General features: G+C 36.1%; 1 protein-coding gene across 3 annotated transcripts in view; it reads right to left on the bottom strand.

The window, feature by feature from the left end:
• SCAPER (S-phase cyclin A associated protein in the ER) overlaps positions 1-22,824 on the bottom strand; it is a 508,094-nt gene that overhangs the window by 469,268 nt on the left and 16,002 nt on the right. For all 3 annotated transcript variants that reach the window (XM_030317623.2, XM_030317622.2, XM_030317624.1), the window contains exons 3-4: positions 11,382-11,499; positions 1,053-1,123 (exon numbers count right to left, since the gene is read on the bottom strand). In XM_030317623.2, the coding sequence (XP_030173483.1) occupies positions 1,053-1,123; positions 11,382-11,499 (189 nt within the window). The remainder of the gene's footprint in view (positions 1-1,052; positions 1,124-11,381; positions 11,500-22,824) is intronic.

Below are 22,824 nucleotides of genomic sequence, written 5' to 3' on the forward strand. Positions count from 1 at the left end.
ACTTAAAACTCTCACCCTTCAAGAATACAGATCCTGTCATAAACCACAGGCTACTCCCTTGTACTGCTTCAGACATCAATTCACAGGGCACAACCCCAGGAAGATTGTAGCTTTTTTTGCTTCTCATGTAGAACCCCACACAAGCCTAAAATTTTATACCATATCCTCCATCTGTTTTCCCATCATAATCAGGACATTTCAGCCTCCTTTACCCCTAAGATTTGTTGATTAGGTTCACATCCCCAACTCCACCTACCTGTCAATGTGTTTGTTTTACTTCTGATCCACAGAGATGGTTATCTTATTTTTGAAAATCCTTTATCTTTTTAATTAAAACTAATTTTTTTATCATTGATACCACTGTATGTGAGGAGTCAGGGACTTTCTTAGGAACTCACAATGACATTTTGATTAGAAGTTCCTGCTTTCCTTATGTGAATGAAGCTTTTGGCTTACAGAATCATATTGGTATATTTAATATCAAAACCAAAATAATACATATGAAAAGCATATATAACTATGCTTTAAGAGAAAATAACTATGAATTAAAAAGCGAACTATTCATATGCTAAAAAAATTTTTTAAATAAAGTAGGCTTGCATTCTCCAAATTTTAGTAAAGCAATGTGAAAATTTTTAGAGACAATACTCTTACTATTCTACAACCTAAAGACACTGTCATACCAAGAAAGAAAATCATAAAGAATTCACAAATATGGGATGTGTAGCAGAAGCATTAAGAGCATAAACTAGAAATTAATGGCATGGGTTCAAATCTTGGCTTTGTCACTCACTGGCAAGTTATAGAACTTCTTCCTACCTCAGTTTCCTCATTTTTTAAATGAAGATAATAATGCCAACATTGAAGGACTGTGACAAGCAGCAATAAATTTATATTTGTAAAGTATTTAGTACGAGCTGGGTATACAGTACTATACACACATTTGTTAACTAAAGAATGTTACAACGATTTTTACATAAAGACAAAATACACAATATTTATTGTCTCAATGAAATTAAAACTCTATAAGTAGAAAGTTGTATATGCTGTACCTGTTTGGTATTTTTATGTGTGCCTTGAATTGTCCTCTTTGATTTTCCACCAGTTTGACATTTAGATTTTCCTTCAAGGCAAGAATAAATAGACAAATATAAAAGTCAACAAATGGATAATACAAAATTGAACTACACAAACCATTTGGACACTCTAACATATAATCTCCTTCTAGAGACCACAGAACAGTACAATCCATACATGGTCAATATAAAATAAAAAAAAATAAAAAAAATAAACTTCCATGTTACCAGAAACTGATTTTATTGAATGGCTTTCTCAGAACAGGAATAAATCAACTTCTTAAATAAGTCAGATATTCCAGTAATTTAAAAACAAGATCAAGTTAGTGATATTCCTCAACTTATAAACAGGTCTGAAAAATACTTCTTTGAATTCAAAATTTATTTTAACAATCAAATCAAGAATATTTTTTACCATTTAAAAACTCAGTATTTTGACTAATTTATCTGATTTATGAAATACACAGTTTTATTGGGAAGAGAAGTTTTCAGTTCCTTGTATTCTTGACGTCATTTAGATCATTCTCACCTGTTTCTCACCAGTAGTTAGAAAGACACTAACTACTGGTGTTTTTTAAATTTTTTTTAACGTTTATTTATTACTGAGAGAGAGAGACAGACAGAACATGAGCATGGGAGGGGCAGAGAGAGGAGGAGACACAGAATCTGAAGCAGGCTCCAGGCTCTGAGATGTCAGCACACAGCCCAGTACAGGGCTCGAACTCACAAACAAGATAATGACCTGAACCGAAGTCAGATGCTTAACCGACTGAGCCACCCAGGCACCCCTAACTACTGTTTTATAATCACTCTATTCTTGAGAGCAAGACAAAACAGGAATAAGATTCTATCTATAATGTATAATAGAATGATTTTCCTTTCTGCAAAATAATTTTGGACCAGGACCCCTGAAAAGAAGTATAAGTGAAGTGAGCCATAATACCTGTTAACAATTTAATCACCCATGAGTGGGCCTCCCTCAAATGTTCTACCAGGGATAAAGGCATAGAACTACACTCACCTACACAGTCCTTATATTATTCATCCTTTGATTATAGAGAACAAGGTACCAGCAGATTTTTTAGAATATCCAGTAGAATAACCAGCTTAGAACAAGTACCAGAGAAAACAAATAAGAGAAGAAAACTATTAAAAACTGAATTATTATCCTTAGAAATATGTGAGTATATATTATAGCCATAAATAAGAACAAGATGCTATTTTTTTAAAAAGAAAATAAAAATTTTCCTATTACTGGCAAAGTTCTGACAATATAAAATAATCCTCAAAAATTATGAAGTTAACATTCTTCTTTTGTCATCATTATTTAGAAATTCAGAAAGTTCTGATTCTCTGTGCTCATAGTTCTGTTATTTTGAAATAAGCATGAATGAAGCTTTAAAATTGTACTGGCCAATTTCTTATGCACTTACATGCAAAATCAGGTTATATACAGAGATGTGATTCACTGTTGTATTTTCTTTAGTTTTATGTTTTTTGACTAGAAGAAACTTTAATAAACCTCAGATTTATATAATAAAATAACCCATGGAAATGGGAAAATAAAATTTCGTTAATCATATACAACAACCATAAGACAATCTTAGGTCTTATGTTATAACTTTTATAGTAAATAATATTAATATATATTCTCTATCAAATAATTTAAAAACGTAACAGTAAGCTTCCTTATGAAAATTTTGGCTAATACAGAGGGGAGAAGTTAAGATGGCAGAGCAGTATGGAGACCCTGAGCTTGCCTTGTCCCTGAAATTCAGCTAGATCAACATCAAACCATTTTGAACACCTCGGAAATTGACCTAAGGATTAACACAACAATCTGCATAACTTGAGCTACAGAATATTCAGCGGATACACACTGCAGAGAGGTGAACTAGGGAAGAGAAAAGCCATGGAGGGTAGGAAACTGTTTTTGCAGAGAGAAGACAGAGAAAGGGGAGTGTGCAGCACATGAGAAGAGTGCAGGAAAAACACTCCCCTGCAAGTAGCTGGAGAGAAAGAGAGAGAAAGAGTGAAAACACTTGCAGGGGACTGAACAAGAAATCTGTTCCCCAAAACCACTGGCAGGAAGAAAGGAGAGGGTTTCAATACCATCAGGATTATATAAACAGTGGAGCCCAGAGTCTAAAGTTCCGAAACTCAGTGCCTGGTGCTCTGGTGAAGAAATAAGGAGTGTAGATTCCCAGGAGCAGGCAGAGGGATCTAAGGGGTCCATGTGCCACCCCAGGAGAAGCGATTCCCCTGCTTGGAGTGCATTTGGTAGAGGCCACAAGGCCTGCCAACAAGCAAAGGTCCCAGCAGACCCCAGAGGGCAGCCATGTTCGCTGGTACTGGGACAAAGACACCACAGTGTGGTGAAACCCAGTAACAGCTGTGTTGTGGTTTGACATAATCTCTGACCCTCTTCTGCTGTGCGATCGCATGAACATTTTCAAGGGCAATCCCGCACCCAGCCATTGCTCAGCAAGAACCTCCCACAGGGAGTCAGCACGGGTCCAAGCTGGAGGGGTCTCTGAAGTGTGAGGATTTGAAACACAACCCCATCTGATATAAAATTCTGGAGGGAGGTGCTGCCTGGCAGGCGGACAGCTTGGGACACGCAGAGGGTAGAGGCTGAAGGTGGACAGAGGCCTGAGACAAAGGAGGGGTGCTTGATTGTGAAGTGGTGAAAGTGCAACATTCCTGTGCCAGAGACTAGGGAACTGGGTGAAGCCATTTCCACTCTCTGCACACATTTGCGCACAACAATGACAACCACAGTAAGCTAAGCAGTGAAACCTAGTGGAGAATAGAGCTGTTACACCAAGCCCCGCCCAACTGCACCCTCCAAGCACATCCACTAGAAGACCAGCAGAAGTCACATCACATACTTAGTGAACAGATGGACTATACAGGGTTTAAAGTTTCAGTTCTAGGGGAAACTGGATGCAACTTCATTAGGTTTCATTCTGTTTGCTGTTTTGCATTCGTTTTTTTTTTTGCTTCTGCTTTTGATTAAATTGGTTTTTTTTCATTCTTTCGTTTCATTCTCTTTAGTGGACACAAAGAGAAAAATTTATTTTTATTTTTTCTACTTTACATTTACTTTTTTTTAATTTTTATTCTATTTCATTTTCTTTATATCACTTTATTCTATTTTATCTATTTTTTAAAAATTTTTAGGGGCGCCTGGGTGGCGCAGTCAGTTAAGCGTCCAACTTCAGCCAGGTCACGATCTCACGGTCCATGAGTTCGAGCCCTGCGTCAGGCTCTGGGCTGATGGCTCAGAGCCTGGAGCCTGCTTCCGATTCTGTGTCTCCCTCTCTCTGCCCCTCCCCCGTTCATGCTCTGTCTCTCTCTGTCCCAAAAATAAATAAACGTTGAAAAAAAAATTTTTTTTTTAAATAAAAAAAAATAAAATAAAAATTTTTAAATGTCTTATTTTTCTTTTCTTTCCCTTTTTTCTCTATCAAGATTCCTTCAACAAGCAGACTAAAAACACACCTAGGATATAGCTTCCTTTATTTGATTTTTGATTTTTGATTTTTTCATTTTTATTTTTCACTTTATTTTTTTCTTCTTCCAAAATGACAAAACAAAGGAATTTACCCCAAAAGAAAGAGGAGGAAGAAATGACAGCCAGGGGCTTAATCAACACAGATTCATTCGAATCATAGGAGTCTCAGAAGATGAAAAGAGAGAAAAAGGGGCAGAAGGTTTATGTGAGTGAATTTAAGCAGAAAACTTTCCTACTCTAGAGAAGAACGTAGACATCAAAATCCAAAAAACCAGGAAACTCCCATTAGATTCAACAAAAACCGACCATCACCAAGGCATATCGTAGTCAAATTCACAAAATACACAGATGAGAAAAGAATCATGAAAGCAGCAAGGCAAAAATGTTCTTAACCTATAAGGGAAGACAAATCAGATTCGCAGCAGACCTATCCACAGAAACTTGGCAGGCCAGAAAGGAGTAGCAGAATATATTCAAAGTGCTGAACCGGAAAAATGTGCAGCCAAGAATTCTTTATCCAGTAAGGCTGTCATTCAAAAATAGAAGGAGAGATAAAGAGTTTCCCAAACAAAAACTAGAGGAGTTCATGACCACTAAACCAGCCCTGCAAGAAATGTTAAGGGGAACCCTTTGATTGGAGAGAAGACAAAAGAAAACAAAAAAGACCAAAAGCAACAAAGACTAGAAACAACCACAGAACATCACCAGAAACACCCTCTACAAGCAACACAATGGCACTAAACTCATATCTTTCAGTACTCACTCTAAATGTCAATGGACTAAACATTTCACTCAAAAGACAGGGTATCAGAATGGATAAGAAAATGAGACCCGTCTATATGCTGCTTACAGGAGACTCATTTAGACCTAAAGACACCTGCAGATTGAAAGTAAGGGGATGGAGAACCATCTATCATGCAAATAGTCATCAAGAAGAAAGCTGGAGTAATTATACTTACATCAGACAAACTAGATTTTAAAATAAAGACTGTAACAAGAGATGAAGAAGGGCATTATATGGTAATTAAGGGGTCTATCCAGCAAGAAGATCTAACAATTATAAATATTTATGACCCCAATGTGGTAGAACCCAAATATATTAATCAATTAATCACAAACATAAAGAAACTCACTGATAATAATACCATAATAGAAGGGGACTTCAACATCCCAGTTAGAGCAAAGACAGATCATGTAGGCAGAAAATCAACAAGGAAACAATGGCTCTGAAAGACACACTGGACTGGATGGACTTAATAGATATATTCAGAATTTTCATCCTAAAGCAGGAGAATACACATTCTTCTCAAGTGCACATGGAATATTCTCCACAATGGATCACATACTGAGTCACAAATCAGCCCTCAACAAGTACAAAAAGATCAAGATCATACTTTGCATGCTATCAGACCACAACACTATGAAATTCAAAATCAACCACAAGAAAAAATTTAGAAAGACCACGAATATTTGGAGATTAAAGAACATTGTACTAGGGGCGCCTGGGTGGCGCAGTCGGTTAAGCGTCCGACTTCAGCCAGGTCACGATCTCGCGGTCCGGGAGTTCGAGCCCCGCGTCAGGCTCCGGGCTGATGGCTCGGAGCCTGGAGCCTGTTTCCGATTCTGTGTCTCCCTCTCACTCTGCCCCTCCCCCGTTCATGCTCTGTCTCTCTCTGTCCCAAAAATAAATAAACATTGAAAAAAAAAATTAAAAAAAAAAAAAAAAGAACATTGTACTAAAGAATGAATAGGTTAACCAAGAAATTAAAGAGAAAATTAAAAAGTACATGGAAGCCAGTGAAAATGAAAATATGACAGCCCAAAACCTCTGGGATGCAGCAAAGGCAGTCATAAGAAGGAGTACATAGCAATCCAGACCTTTCTGAAGAAGGAAGGTCTCAAATACATAACCTGACCTTACACCTAAAAGAGCTGGAAAAAGAACAGCAAATAAAGCCCCAAACCAGCAGATGATGGAACTAATAAAGATTAAAGCAGAAATCAATGACAACAAAATTAAAAATAAGAAAAAAAAAAAAAACAGAACAGATCAATGAAACCAGGAGTTGGTTCTCTGAAAGAATTAACAAAATTGATAAACCTCCTTTTGATCAAAAAGAAAAGGGAGGGGCACCTGGATGGCTCAATAAGTTAAGCATCCGACTTCAGCTCAGATCATGATCTCACAGTCCATGAGTTCAAGCCCCACGTCGGGCTCTGTGCTGACAGCTCAGAGCCTTGAGACTGATTTGGATTCTGTGTCTCCCTCTCTCTCTCTCTGCACCTCCCTGCTCGTGCTTTCTCTCCCTCCATCCCTCCCTCCCTCTCTCTCCATCTCTCTCAAAAATAAACACTAAAAAAAAAATTTTTTTTTAAGAAAATGGAAAAGAACGCAAATAAATAAAATCATGAATGAAAGAGGAGAGATCACAACCAACACTGCAAAATTATAAACAATATTAAGAGAGTAGTATGAGCAATTATAGGCCAACAAACTGGGCAATCTGGAAGAAATGGAAAATTCCTAGAAACACATAAACTACCAAAATTGAAACAAAAAGAAATAGAAAATTTGAACAGACCCATAACCAGTAAAAAATTGAATCAGTGATCAAAAATGTACCAACAAACAAGAATCCAGGGCTGGATGGCTCTCCAGGGGAATTCTACTAAACATGTAAAGAAGAGTTAATACCTTGCTGTTCCAAGAAATAGCAATTGAAGGAAAAATTCCAAACTTGTTCTATGAGGCCACCATTACCTTGATTCTAAAACCAGACAAGATCCCACTAAAAAGGAAAAGCACAGACTAATTTCCCTGATGAACGTGCATGCAAAAATTCTCAACAAGATACCAGGAAACTGGATCCAACAATACATTAACAGAATCATTCACCACGATCAAGTGGAATTTATTCCTGGGATATAGAGCTGGTTCAATATCTCCAAATTAATCAATGTGATACATCGCATTGATAAAAGAAAGGATAAGAACCACATGATCCTCTCAATAGACGTAGAATACAGCATCCTTTCTTGATAAAAAAAAAACTTTTATACAAAAAAATAGGTATAGAAAGATCACACGTCAAGATTATAAAGGCCATATACAAAACCCACCACTGATATCATCCTCAATGGGGAAAAACTGAGAGCTTTTCCCCTAAGGTCAGGAACATGACAAGGATGTCCACTCTCACCACTATTATTCAACACAGCGTTGGAAATCCCAGCCTCAGCAGACAACACAAAGAAATAAAAGGCATCCAAATCAGCAAGGAGGAAGTCAAACATTCACTCTTTGCAAAGGACATGATACTCTATATGAAAAACCCAAAAGACTCCACCAAAAACTGCTAGGACTGATCCATGAGTTCAGCAAAGTCACAGGATATAAAATCAATGTACAGAAATCGGTTGCATTTCTATATACCAATAATGAAACAGCAAAAAGAGAAATCAAGGACTCAATCCCATTTACAATTGCACCAAAACCATAAGATATCCAGGAAGAAACCTAACCAAAGATGTGAAAAGTCTATACACCGAAAACTATAGAAAGCTTATGAAATAAATTGAAGAAGACACAAAAAAAACATTCCATGCTCATGGATTGGAAAAGCAAATATTGTTAAAATGTCAATACTACCCAAAGCAAGCTACACATTCAATGCAATCCCTATCAAAATAACACCAACATTCTTCACAGAGCTAGAACAAACAATTCTAAAATTAGTATGGAACCAGAAAAGACCCAGAATAGCCAAAGCAATCCTGAAAAAGATAACCAAAGCTGGAGGCATCACAATTCCAAACTTCAAGCTATATTACAAAGCTGTAATCATCAAGACAGTATGGTACTGGCACATAAACAGACACACAGATCAATGGACCAGAACAGAGAACCCAAAATGGATCCACAAATGTATGGCCAACTAATCTTTGACAAAGCAGAAAGGATATCTAGTGGAAAAAAGATAGTCTCTTCCAGCAAATGGTGAGAGGAAAACTAGACAACAACATGCAGAAAAATGAACCTGGACCACTTTCTTACACCATACACAAAAATAAACGCAAAATGGATTAAAGATCTAAATGTAAGACAGGAAGCCATCAAAATCCTAGAGAAGAAAACAGGCAACAACCTCTTTGACCTCAGCCACAGCAACTTCTTACTTCCCTCCATGCAAGGGAAACAAAAGCAAAAATGAACTATTGGGAAGGACCTCATCAAGACAAAAAGCTTCTCCACAACAAAGGAAACAATCAGCAAAACTAAAACGCAACCAACGAAAGGGGAGAACATATTTGCAAATGACATAGCAGACAAAGGGTTAATATCCAAAATCTATAAAGAACTTAATCAAACTCAATGCTCAAAAAACAAATAATCAGTGAAGAAATGGGCAAAAACATGAATAGACACTTTTCAAAGGAAAACATCCACATAGCTAACAGACACATGAAAAAATGCTCAACATCACTCATCATCAGGGAAATACAAATCAAAACCACAATGAGATACCATCTCACACCTGTCAGAATGGCTAACATTAACAACTCAGGCAACAACCGATGTTGGCAAAGATGCAGAGAAAGAGGATCTCTTTTGCACTGCTGGTGGGAATGCAAACTGGTTCAGCCACTCTGGAAAACAGTATGGAGGTTCCTCAAAAAATTAAAATAGAACCGCTCCTATGATCCAGCAATTGCACTACCAGGTATTTATCCACAGGATACAGGAGTGCTGATTTGAAGGGGCACATGCACCTCTATGTTTATAGCAGCACTATCGACAATAGCCAAAGTATGGAAAGAGCCCAAATGTCCATCGACGGATGAATGGATAAAGAAGATGTGGTATATATACACAATCAAATATTACTTGGTGATCAAAAAGAATGAAATCCTGCCACTTGCAAAATGTGGAGGGAACTAGAGGATATTTGTCAGAGAAAGACTAATATCATATGGTTTCACTCACGTGGAATTTAAGATACAAAACACATGAACATAAGGGAAGCAAAAATAATAAAAACAAAAGGAGATAAACCATAAGAGAACTCTTAAGTACAGAGGACAAACTGAGTGAGGGTTGCTGGCAGAGTGCTGGGTGGTGGGGAGAGCTAAAGGGGCATGGACACTTGTTGGGATGAGCACTGGGTGTTATATGTAAGTGATGAATCATTAAATTCTATTCCTGAAATCATTATTACACTATATGTTACCTAACTTGGATTTAAATTTAAAAAAATTTTTTTTTGGCTAGAATAGAGCTAAATATAAAAAGATAAATTTGGGATGCCTCAGTGGCTCAGTTGGTTAAGTGTCTGACTTCGGCTCAGGTCATGATCTCACAGTTCATGAGTTCGAGTCCCATGTCAGGCTCTGTGCTGACAGCTCAGAGCCTGGAGCCTGCTTCAGATTCTGTGTTTCCATCTCTCTCCGCCCCTCCCCAACAGTTCAATAGTCCCACCAGTTCATTTGCTCCTGCTCTCTCAAAAAATAAACATTTAAAAAAATTTTTAAGACAAATTTAATTTCCCTCTCTATTCAGTAATTTTTGATTCAAAGTAACTGTTCCTTAAAAATATCTAGGAAGACTGGCAAAGAAAAGCTACTGAGGGAGGACTGGTCCAAACAGATTGTTTTTTAATTTTTTTTTAATGTTTATTTTTGAGAGAGAGACCGTGTGTGAGCAGGGGAGTTGTCAGCACAGAGCCCAATGCAGGGCCTGAACCCTCGAGCCATGAGACGACCTGAGGCGAAGTTGGATGCTTAACCAACTGAGCCACCCAGGCACCCCTAAACAGATATTTTAATATACTATAATGTCTCTATAATTAAAACAGCATGGCCTTCATACATGAATGAACACCCCAGTGAAATAGAATATAACTACATATGGAAATTCAATTTATGATAAGCTGACATCTCAAAAAAAATGGGGCCAAGATAGACTTTATAGTAAGTGATGCTGGAGCAACTTGTTTACCATATGGGAAAAGATAAAATGAGACCCACACCTCACACAATATGCAAGAATAAACTCCAAATGGATCAGAGATAAAAGTGTAGAAAGTAAAATACAGATAAAATAAACTTTTAAGTAAAAAAGTATAAAAAGCAAGATAAAATGTAAAAAATAGGTAAACATATACAGAGAGGGAAGGAGGTAAACCATAAGAGACTCTTAAAAACTGAGAATAGGGGCGCCTGGGTGGCGCAGTCGGTTAAGCGTCCGACTTCAGCCAGGTCACGATCTCGCGGTCCGTGAGTTCGAGCCCCGCGTCAGGCTCTGGGCTGATGGCTCGGAGCCTGGAGCCTGTTTCCGATTCTGTGTCTCCCTCTCTCTCTGCCCCTCCCCCGTTCATGCTCTGTCTCTCTCTGTCCCAAAAATAAAAATAAACGTTGAAAAAAAAAAGAAAAAAAAATAATAAACTATACCTAGGTAACTGTGGTGAATACAGTAAAATTTTAAAGCCTCTTTATTTTCAGAAGAATTTAACAAAAGAAAAAATCTAAATCTCCTATAACTTAAAAAAGAAAATTAATATGCCGATCATAACCCACATTCCTTCCTATGTGAAAGAGCAAAACTAACACTTTCATGAAACCATTTGTATATTAGCTAAGATAAAAAAGCAACAGAAAAGTTATTTCCTATTTAATGCATGCTAATTTGCTCAAGAGTTTGAATTGTAAACTGTTTTCGGTCTATCTACTGTTTAGGGCTAAATATATCCTCCTAATTTACAACAAAAATGAAACTTTTTAAAAACACATACCATCATCATCTTTGCTTTCTAGTGGAACACTCCAAGCTATCAGATTTCTTGCTGTACGACCCTCCTCCGCAACTATTCTCCTTACTTTGTCATGACTATTAGAGCGCTGGAATGAAGCCTATATAGAGAAAAGAGAATATTTATTATACTATTAGATTAGTCAACATATAAAATATATTTGGCTGACAAATTCATTATTTCTCACATTTTCTCATAAAGGAAACACTTAAAACTAATTTGGGATTGAAAGATTAAACGAGGAAAAGAAAGTAAGTCAGAGATTTTTTATTTCTAAAAAGACCGATTTTACAACTTTAAAAATAAACAAATTACTTCAAGAATAAATACAATCTTCAGTTTGGAAATGTGCTCTTCTAAGAAGCACAAATACTGCTGTGTACACACTGTAGCACCACCACTTACGTATCACAGGTCTGATACCTCTGATTTTAATCCCACGCGTAGGGTTGATTTTACTCTTTCCCTTTCTTCATTTGTAATTTCTTTCTCTACCAGTGAGAAACTCAGTTCTCATTATCTAAATTTACTTACATGTTCAATTCTAACACACAAATAGTTTCATAATTGCGAGCCCACAACTCTGAGAAACATATTATTAAGATTACATTTCTATAAAGTTCTTATCTTTAGCCTTACAGCATCCAAAGTACTGCATTTTGTTTTCCAAAATTACTTAAATTAGTACTTCCCATCCTCACCACTTTCAGTGTGATTACGTTATTCACATTCCATTTTGGGTTCTCCTCACCTACTGGTTAATTTTAATTGTTTGTTTATTGCGGGAGTACATGAAAGAAAGCATTATTCTCAAAGAAACTGCTTGACGAATGGTATGACTTGAAGAGACGAAAAAGGCATTACCCTCTAAAGCATGGGTCAACAAACTTCTACAAAGGGCCAGATAATAATTTATTTCAGGCTTTGCAGGCCATACAATCTCTGTGACAACTACTCAATCATAGTTTTTGTATGAAAGCAGCCAGAATTTAACTTTTGCATCTTTAAAATAAATACCTACCCCTACATTCTTTCATTCCTCTGACTTTACGCCGGATATCCACATGGCATCTACTTACCTAACTCATAAGCTTACACCAAAACTCATTAATCTGTGACCACTATTCCAACTCCATCCTGTGCAAAATTCTTGAATCATCTCTATTCCCATACTTTCCAATAAATTAAACACAATAAAATCTCCTTTTGATTAAACACATCTCCCAATGATTATTAGCTCTATAGATAACTTAGATTGGCATCTATCATTTAGGTTACCTAAGCATTGTTTAACCAAGGAGTATAACTATTTCTTTCAGGCCAGATGAACAAGTTTAAGTAGGTGGCCTGCTTTTCAGCTCTTTTTCCGATAATTTCAGATATTTCCAATAATTATGCAATCACATAAAATCTTATAGGTAGATAAATGGAGATACATATCAGATCACAAAATCCATCATTCTATACATTATTCTCTAACTCAAGAGTCTTCATAAATTCATGAATTTCTAGGAACTAAAGTTATCACAAGATAGCAATGCTGCAGTAATGTCTGAACAGAAAACTGGAAATCTAATATTCTTTTCTTCTATAAATGTTTCAGTTCTACCATAAATTTTGCAAAGTTAGTTCTTTTATATTCAGTACACATGCACACATTCAAAGAAAGAGCTACTAGCTCAAGACTTTATTTTAATTCTTAATTCTAATATTTCATATGCAAAACCAGTATAACATTCATCTTACGACAACGCCTGACTGAAAATCATTTTTCCATAAAAGTATAGGTGCATTCTGTAATATATGCTGAGTGAACTCTTCAATAAACTAATAAATTCTAGTCATTTTTAATAACCCTATTATTGTAAGGATGTCAGTAGTAACTTAAAGTACAGTAGTTTTAAACATTTTAATCTCAGCATCAGGGCTTGGTATTCAATAAATGACTCTGAGATACTTCATAACATTACAGATTATCTATTTCAAACAAAATTTTCATCTAAGTTCTTTTCTTCCAGGAGACTTAAACAAAATATATTATTTTCATCCAAAGTCACAGTGTGCCACCTAGTGCCATATGGAGATTTTGCAGAGGCTTGTTCAAATACTAAATGTTTCAATAAAAGGAATAAATATCAGTCTTGAATTAAAGTTTTTATGTTTAACTCTCAGTTTATGATTTATGCATATGATTTCTGAGACTTGCTCCTAGATTGGGAAAAGAAGTTTCAACCTATTTTTCTCCTGAATAATTTCCACTTTAAGCAACGTGGTTCATAATCCTGAACTGGTTTCAAGCACCATTTATTAAATTTTTATCTTTGTATCTCCATAAAAGTATCTACTCCTTATAAATTCTTCAAAATCCATCCATAATACTACTTGCTCATAAAATGAAATCCCATCCTTTTTAAGATGGTTTTTCAGCTTTTCAAATAATTCAGGAAAGACCTTTTTTTTTTTTAATGTTTTTTATTTTATTTTTGAGAGAAAGAGAGACAAGCAGGGAAGAAGCAGAGACAGGGAGACAGAGGATCCAAAGGAGACTCCACACTGTCAGCATGTCCCCATGTGGGGCTCGAACTCATAAACCACAAGATCATGACTTGAGCCAAAGTCGGATGCTTAACCAACTGAGCCTTACCCAGGTGCCTCAAGACCCTTTGTTTTAAATTCCCACTACTAAGCCCTTCATATTTTAAATAGAATGAAGATAAGATTACCAGTCACTGAACACCAGGAGTACATTAAAACTCTAAGAATTGTAGCATTTACATTTTTACAAACCACAAACTTATCTCAGAAACTGAGTAACTGGTTCAATTTCCCTAACAGAATGATAACTTTGTCAGATCTTACTGGTATTTCACATCTTTCTAAAGACTGAATAAAGCCATAGATGAACTGAGGCTATCTGGACTATCACAATGGACAAAAATAAATTGCAATTTTATATGCGCTACTTTGTTTTGAGATCTGTTAGAACAGTTATCAAATATTACCAATTCTAACCCTACATATATCTTGAAATTATAAATCCACTAGTATTACCCTAGTCTGAGCCATTACCATGTCAAGCATAAATTATTATAACAGCCTCTGGGACAGAGACAATAATATGGTCACCAAAACCACTAGGTTTTTCTCCTGCTACAAAGCTAGATAACACTTTCTGGTTTCTTACATATAGATGACCATGTGACAACAAAATGTAATAAAAGGCATCTAAATTGGCAAAGAAGAAGTTCAGACTCACTTTCTGCACATGACATGATACTCTACATGGAAAACCTGAAAGACTCCACCAAAAAGCTGCTAGAACTGATACATGAATTCAGCAAGGTTGCAGGATACAAAAATCGGTGTACAGAAATCGGTTGCATTTCTATGCACCAATAATGAAGCAACAGAAAGAGAAATCAAGAAATCGATCCCATTTGGAATTGCACCAAGAACCATAAAATACATAGAAATAAATGTAACCAAAGATGTAAAAGATCTATATGTTTAACTATAGAAAACTTATGAAAGAAATTGGAGAAGACACAAAGAAATGGAAAAACATTCCATTCTCATGGATTGGAAGAACAAATATTGTTAACATGTTGATACTACCCAAAACAATCTACACATTCAATGCAATCCCAATCAAAATAACACCAGCATTCTTCACAAAGCTAGACAAACAATCCTAAAATTTGTATGAAACCACAAAAGACCCCAAACAGCCAAAGTAATATTGAAGAAGAAAACCAAAGTAGGAGGCATCACAATCCCAGACTTTAGTCTCTACTACAAAGTTGTAATCATCAAGACAGTATGGTGTTGGCACAAAAACAGACACACAGACCAATGGAACAGAATAGAGAACCCAAAAACGGACCCACAAATGTATGGCCAACTCATCTTTGTCAAAGCAGGAAAGAGTATCCAATGGAAAAAAGGCAGTCTCTTTAGCAAATGGTGCCTGGAGAACTGGACAGCAACATGCAAAAGAATGAAACTGGACCACTTTCTTACACCATACATAAAAATAAACTCAAAATGGATGAAAGACTTAAATGTGAGACAAGAAACCATCAGAACCCTAGAGGAGAAGACAGGCAACAACCTCTTTGACCTCAGCCATAGCAACTTCTTACTCGACACATCTCCGAAGGCCAGGGAAATAAAAGCAAAAATGAACTATTGGGATCTCATCAAGATAAAAGACTTCTGTACTGCAAAGGAAACAATCAACAAAACTGAAAGGCAACTGACAGAATGGGAGAAGATATTTGCAAATGACACATCGGATAAAGGGTTAGTATCGAAAATCTATAAAGAATTTACCAAACTCAACACCCGAAAAATAAACAATCCAGTGAAGACATGGGCAGAAGACATGAATAGACACTTTTCCAAAGAAGACATCCAGATGGCCAACAGACATATGAAAGACGCTCAACATCACTCATCATCAGGGAAATACAAATCAAAATCACACTGAGACACCACCTGACACTGGTCAGAGTGGCTAAAATTAGCAACTCAGGAAGCAACAGATACTGGCAAGGATGTAGAGAAACGGGAACCCTCTTACACGGTTGGTGGGAATGCAAACTAGTGCAGCCACTCTGGAAAACAGTATGGACGTCCCTCAAAATATTAAAAATAGAACTACCCTTTGACCTAGCAATTGCACTACTAGGAATTTATCTAAAGGATGCAGGAATGCTGATTCATAGTGGCACTTGTACCCCTGTGTTTACAGCAGCGCTATCAACAACAGTCAATGCTAAGTGAAATAAGTCATTCAGAAAAAGACAGATATCATGTTTTCACTCATGTGCAACTTGAGAAACAGAAGACAATAGAGGAAGGGAAGGACAAATAAGTTACAAACAGAGAAGGAGGCAAAACATAAGAGACTCATTAAATACAGAGAACAAACTTTGGGTGCCAGGGTGGTTCAGTTGGTTAAGTATCCAACATCAGCTCAGGTAATGATCTCACGGTCGTTGAGTTTGAGCCCCACCTTGGGCCCTGTGCTGATAGCTTGGAGCCTGGAGCCTGCTTCAGATTATGTCTGTCTGTCTGTCTGTCTGTCTGTCTCTCTCTCTCTCTCTCTCTCTCTCTGACTCCTCCCCTGCTCATGCTCTCTCATTCTCTCTCTCTCTCAAACATAAACATTAAAAAAAAGTTAATGAAAAAAAAGATAACCGAATGTTGATGGGGGTGAGGGGTTGGGAGTGAGGAAAATGGATGATGGCATTGAGGAGGACACTTGTTGGGATGAGCACTGGATGTTGTATATAAGTGTTGAATCATGGGAATCTACTCCCAAAGCCAAGACTACACTGTACATACAATGTATGTTAGCTAGCTTGACAATAAATTATTAAAAAAAAAAAAAAAAGCAAAGGGATAGAAAAACATCATGCAAAGGGAAAAGAAAGCTGGAGTAGCAATACTTAAAAAATAGACATTAAAACAAAGACTGTAACGAGAGACAAAAAGGATACTACACAATTATAAAGAGAGCAATCCAACAAGAATATACAACAATTGTAAATATTTATGCACCCAACATGGTGGAACCCAAATACATAAGGCAGCTAGTATGGAACATAAAGAAAGTAAATGACAGTAATTCAGTAATACTAGGGGATTTTAATACCACACTTAATGTCAACAGATAACTCATCCAAAGAGAAAATCAACAAGGAAATAGTAGCTTTCAATGACACAATGCACCAGAAGAATTTAACAGATATATTCAGAACATTCTATCATAAAACAACAGAATACACATTATTTTCATGTGCACAAGGAATATTCTCCAGAATAGATCACGTGTTAGGCCACAAAACAAGTCTCAACAAATTCAAAGAGACTGAAGTCATGCCATGCATCTTTTCCAACCACAACACTACGAAACTAGAAATGAACCAAAAGAAAAAACCTGGAAAGAACACAAATACATGGAGGTTAAATAACATGCTATTGAACAATGAATACATCAACCAAAAACTCAAACAAAATAAAAAAAATACATGTAGACAAATGAAAATCATAACACAATGGTCCAAAATCTTTGGGATGCAGCAAAAGCTGTTCTAAACGGAAAATTTAGAGCAACACAGGTCTACCTCATGAGGAAAGAAACATCTTAAACAACTTAAACTTTCACCTGAAGGAATATGAAAAGAATAACAAAACCCAAAACCAGTACAAGGAAGGACATAATAAAGATGAGAAAAGAAATAAATGAAACAGAAACTAAAAAACCAATAGAACAGAACAATGAAATAAGGAGCTGGTTTGTTGTTGTTGTTGTTTTTTTAAGTTTAATTATTTTGAGAGAGAGAGAGAATGCAAATGGAGGGGGAGGGCAGAGAGACAGAGACACAAAGAATCCCACGCAGGCTCAGCACTGCACTGCACCTGATGTGGGGCTTGAACTCACGAACCACAGATCATGACCTGAACCAAAATCAGACGCTTAACCAACTGTGCCACTCAGGTACCCCATAAGGAGCTGGTTCTTCAAAAAGATCAACAGGAGTGCCTGAGTGGCTCAGTCGGTTAAGTGTCCAACTTCAGCTCAGGTCATGATCTCAAGGTTGGTGAGTTCAAGCCCTGTGTTGGGCTCTGTGCTGACAGCTCAAAACCTGGAGCCTGCTTCTGATTCTGTGTCTCCCTCTCTCTCTCTCTGCCCCTCTCCTGCTCTCTCAAAAATAAACATTAAAAATTTTTTTAATTAAAAAAGTCAACAAAATTGATAAACCTTTAGCCAGACTCATCAAAGAGAGAGACAGAGAGGACTCAAACAAAATCAGAAATGAAAAAAGGAGAAATACCAACAGAAATAATGTAAATACAAAGAATTGTAAAAGAATATTATGAAAAATTATATGCCAACAAATTGGACAACCTAGAAGAAATGGATACATTTCTAGAAACATATAAACTACCAAAAATGAAATCGGAAGAAATAGAAAATCTGAACAGAGATGCCTGGGTGGCTCAGTCAGTTGAGCAATCAACTATGACTCAGGTCATGATCTCACGATTCCCAAGTGTGAGCCCCGTGTTGGGCTCCATGCTGACAGCTCAGAGCCTGGAGCCTTCTTCACTTTCTGTGTCTCCATCTCTCTCTGCCCCTCCCCCACTATTACTCTATCTCGCACCCGTAAGAACGCTCTCAAAAAAAAAAAAATAAATAAATAAAACATTAAAAAATTTAAAAAAAAATCTGAACAGACTGATTACCAGCAATCAATGTGAATCAATAGTCAAAAAAACAAACTCCCAAAAAACAAAATCCAGGACCAAAGAACTTCAACAAGCGAATTCTACTCAACATTTAATGAAGAGTTAATACCTATACTATCAAACTATTCCAGAAAATAGAAGAGGAAGAAAAGCTTCCAAATTCATTCTATGATGCCAGCATTATCCTGATACCAAAATCAGATAAAGACGTTACAAAAAAAGAGAACTACAGGCCACTATCTCTATTGAACACAGATGTAAAAACCCTCAACAAAATACTAGCAAACCAAATCCAACAATATAAAAAAATCATTCACCACGATTAAGTGGGATTCACTCCTGGGTTGCAAGACTGGTTCAATATTCACAAATCAATCAACTTGCTATATCATAACAAGAGAAAGGATAAAAACCATATGATCCTTTCAATAGATGCAGAAAAAGCACCTGACAAAGTACAACATCCCTTCATGATTAAAACCCTCACCCACGTAGGTTGAGAGTTAATATATCTCAACATAATAAAGGCCATATATGAAAAACTCACAGCAAACAACATCAAAAACTGAGAGCTAAGATCAGGAAGAAGACAAGGATGTCCACTCTTACCATGTTTATTCAGCATAGTCCTGGAAGTCCTAGCCACAACAATCAGACAAGAAAAAGAAATAAAAAGCATCCAAACCAGTGAGGAAGAAGTAAAACTTTCACTATTTGCAAATGAATCATACAATATATCAAAAACCCTAAGAATTCCACCAAAAAACTACTAGAACAATAAATAAACTCAGTGAGGTCACAGGATTCAAAATCAATACACAGAAATCCACCGCATTTCCATAAGCTAATAATGAAGTAGCAGAAAGAGAATTAAAAAACAATCCCATTCACAATTGCACCAAAAATAATAAAATACCTGGAAATACATTTAACCAAAAAGGTGAAAGACCTATACCTGAAAACTATAAAACAATGATGAAAGATATTGAAGACAACACAAATAAGTGGAAAGATATTCCATGCTCATGGACTAGGAGAACAAATATTGTTAAAATGTCCCTACTACCCAAAGCAACCTACAGATTTAATGCAATCCCTATCAAAATACCAACAGCATTCTTCACAGAACTAGAACAAATTAACCTAAAATTTATATGGAACCACAGAAGACCCCAAATGGCAAAAAAAAAAAAAAAAAAAAAGAAACCCAACTTGAAAAAGAACAACAAAATTGGAGGTATCACAATCCCAGATTTCAAGTTATATTACAAAGCCATAATAATCAAAACAGTATAGTACTGGCACAAAAACATAGATCAACAGAACTGAATAGAGGGCCTACAAATATGTCAACATTTATGGTCAATTAATATTTGACAAAGGGAGCAAGTGTATACAATGGGGAAAAGACAGTCTCTTCAACAAATGCTGTTGGGAATAGCTGACAGCTATGAGCAAATCAATGAAACTGGACCACTTTCTTACACCATACACAAAAATAAATTCAAATTAATTAAAGACTTAAATGTGACCTAAAACCATAAAAATTCTAGAGAAAAGCACAGGCAGTTTATTTCTCTGACATTGGCTATAGCAGCATTTTTCTACATATGTCTCCTGAGGCATGGGACTACATGAAAATAAAAGCCTTCTGCACAAAGGAAATAATCAACAAAACTAAAAGACAACTTATGGAATGGAAGAAGATATTTGCAAAGGACATATCTGATAAAGGGTGAGTATCCAAAATATATAAAGAACTTATACAACTCAACACACAAAAAAGCAAATAATCCAATTAAGGAATGGGCAGAGGACAGAACAGACATTTCTCAAAAGACAGACAGCTAACAGACACATGAAAAGATGTTCAACATCACTGATCATCAGGGATATGCAAATCAAAACCACAATGAGCTATCACATCACACCTGTCAGAATGTCTAAAATCAAAAACGCAAGAAACAGCAAGTGCCAGTGAGGATGTGGAAAAAAAGGAACCCTGTGCACTGCTGGTGGGAATGCAAAATGGTACAGCCACTGAAGAAAACAGTAAGAAGGTTCCTCAAAAAATTAAAAATAGAACTACAATATGATCCAGCAATTCCACTATGAGGTATTTACCCAAAGAATATAAAAACATTAAATCAAAAAGATATATGCATCTCTATATTGCGGCATTATTTACAATAGTGAAATTATGGAAGCAGCCATTGACAGATGAATGGATAAAGAAGATGTAATATACACATAAATTAGAATATTACTCAGCCATAAGGTGGAATGAAATCTTGCCATTTACAACAACATGAATGGGTCTAGAGTGTATAATGCAAAGTAAAATAAGTCAGGTAGAGAAAGACAAATAGCATACAATTCCACTCATATACAGAATTTAAGAAATCAAACAAATGAACAAGAACAAGAGACAAACTAATACAGAGAATTGTTGAATCACTATATTGTATACCAGAAACTAATATAACACTGTATGTTAACTCTGCTGGAATTAAATTTAAAAAAGAATGGTAACTATATCAATATTGAACAAAGCCAACATTAAGGCAAGGATTACTGCTAGAGACAAAGTGATATTTCAAAATGATAAAAGGTTCATCAACCAGTAAAATGTAACAATTCTAAATATACATCTAATATTACAAAAGGAAAAACTGAAATAGAAAAAAAAACACTATTACTATGGAAGATTTTAACATACCTCTTAAGAAGATGGCAGAATAGACAAAAAGAGTTAACAATACAGAAGTCTGAACACCATAACGAGCAAACTTGACATATCTGACACATCTGGAACCCAACACTCAACAATGATCGAATATACATTCTTTTCCAGTGTATGGAATTTTCCAGACTGTTGATATCCTGGGTCATAAGCAGGCCGCACTAAATTTCAAAGAATAGAAAGTACCAAAGAGAGACAACCAGAAGAATCCCTGTACGTTAGGAAATTAGGCAATACATTTCTAACTAACATACATACAAGAAGCCACACTGGAAATTTTAAAATACTTTCAACTGAATCATAATAAAAATATGATACATCAGTACTTGTACAGCAACCAAAGCCATGCTTAAAGGAAAATGTATAGCCATAAATGAGAGAATGTCAAAAAGCTAAAAACCAATTATCTGAGTCTCTATTTCAAGAAGCTAGAAACAGTAGCATATTAATTCCAGAAAAGAAGGAAATATTAAGCACCAAAAATAAATAAAATACAAGACAAACCTATGATAGTAAAAAACTAATAAAACCTAAAATGGGCTATTTGAAAACACCAATGAAATGTTGATCAAGGAAAAAAACACAAAACTAACCATTATCAGGAATTAAAAAGAAACATCACTGTAGATTCTAGAACCTCCAACCTTTAAAGAAAAAAAAAGGATATTAAAAATATCAATTTACAGTATTTGATGAAATGCAAATTCCTTGGAAAACATAAATTATCAAACGTTGGCATAAAACGAAACAAAATCTGAGTATTTATTAAAGAAACTGAGTCCCACAAAAGAAAAAAATCCAGATCCCATGGGTTCCACTGGTGAATTTTCCAAACCATGTAAACAAAAAATTACACTAAATTCATAAAGAAAATAAAATAGAAGGAACACAACTCATTTTATGAGGTCTGCATCACCCTGATAACAGAACCTAACAGGATAATACAAGCAAAGTAAATTGCCAGTTCAAACTATTTTTTTTTTAATATAATTTATTGTCAAGTTGGCTAACATACAGTGCATACAGTGCGCTCTTGGTTTTGGGGGTAGATTCCCATAATTCATCGCTTACACACAACACCCAGTGCTCATCCCAACAAGTGCCCTCCTCAATGCCCATGAACCATTTTCCCCTCTCCCCCGTGCCCTACCATCAACCCTCAGTTTGGTCTCTGTATTTAAGAGTCTCTTATGGGTTTGCCTCCCTCTCTGTTTAAAACCATTTTTTCCCTTTCCCTTTCCTAAAACTATTTTTTCCCTTTCCCTTTCCCTTCCCCCATGGTCTTAAGTTTCTCAACTTCCACATATGAGTAAAAACATGATACCTGTCTTTCTCTGACTTATTTCACTTAGCATAATATTCTCCAGTTCCATCCAGGTTGTTGCAAATGGCAGGATTTCATTCTTTCTCGTTGCCAAGTAGTAT

This window comes from Lynx canadensis, chromosome B3, assembly GCF_007474595.2.
Source record: "Lynx canadensis isolate LIC74 chromosome B3, mLynCan4.pri.v2, whole genome shotgun sequence".
Taxonomy (NCBI): Eukaryota; Metazoa; Chordata; class Mammalia; order Carnivora; family Felidae; genus Lynx; species Lynx canadensis.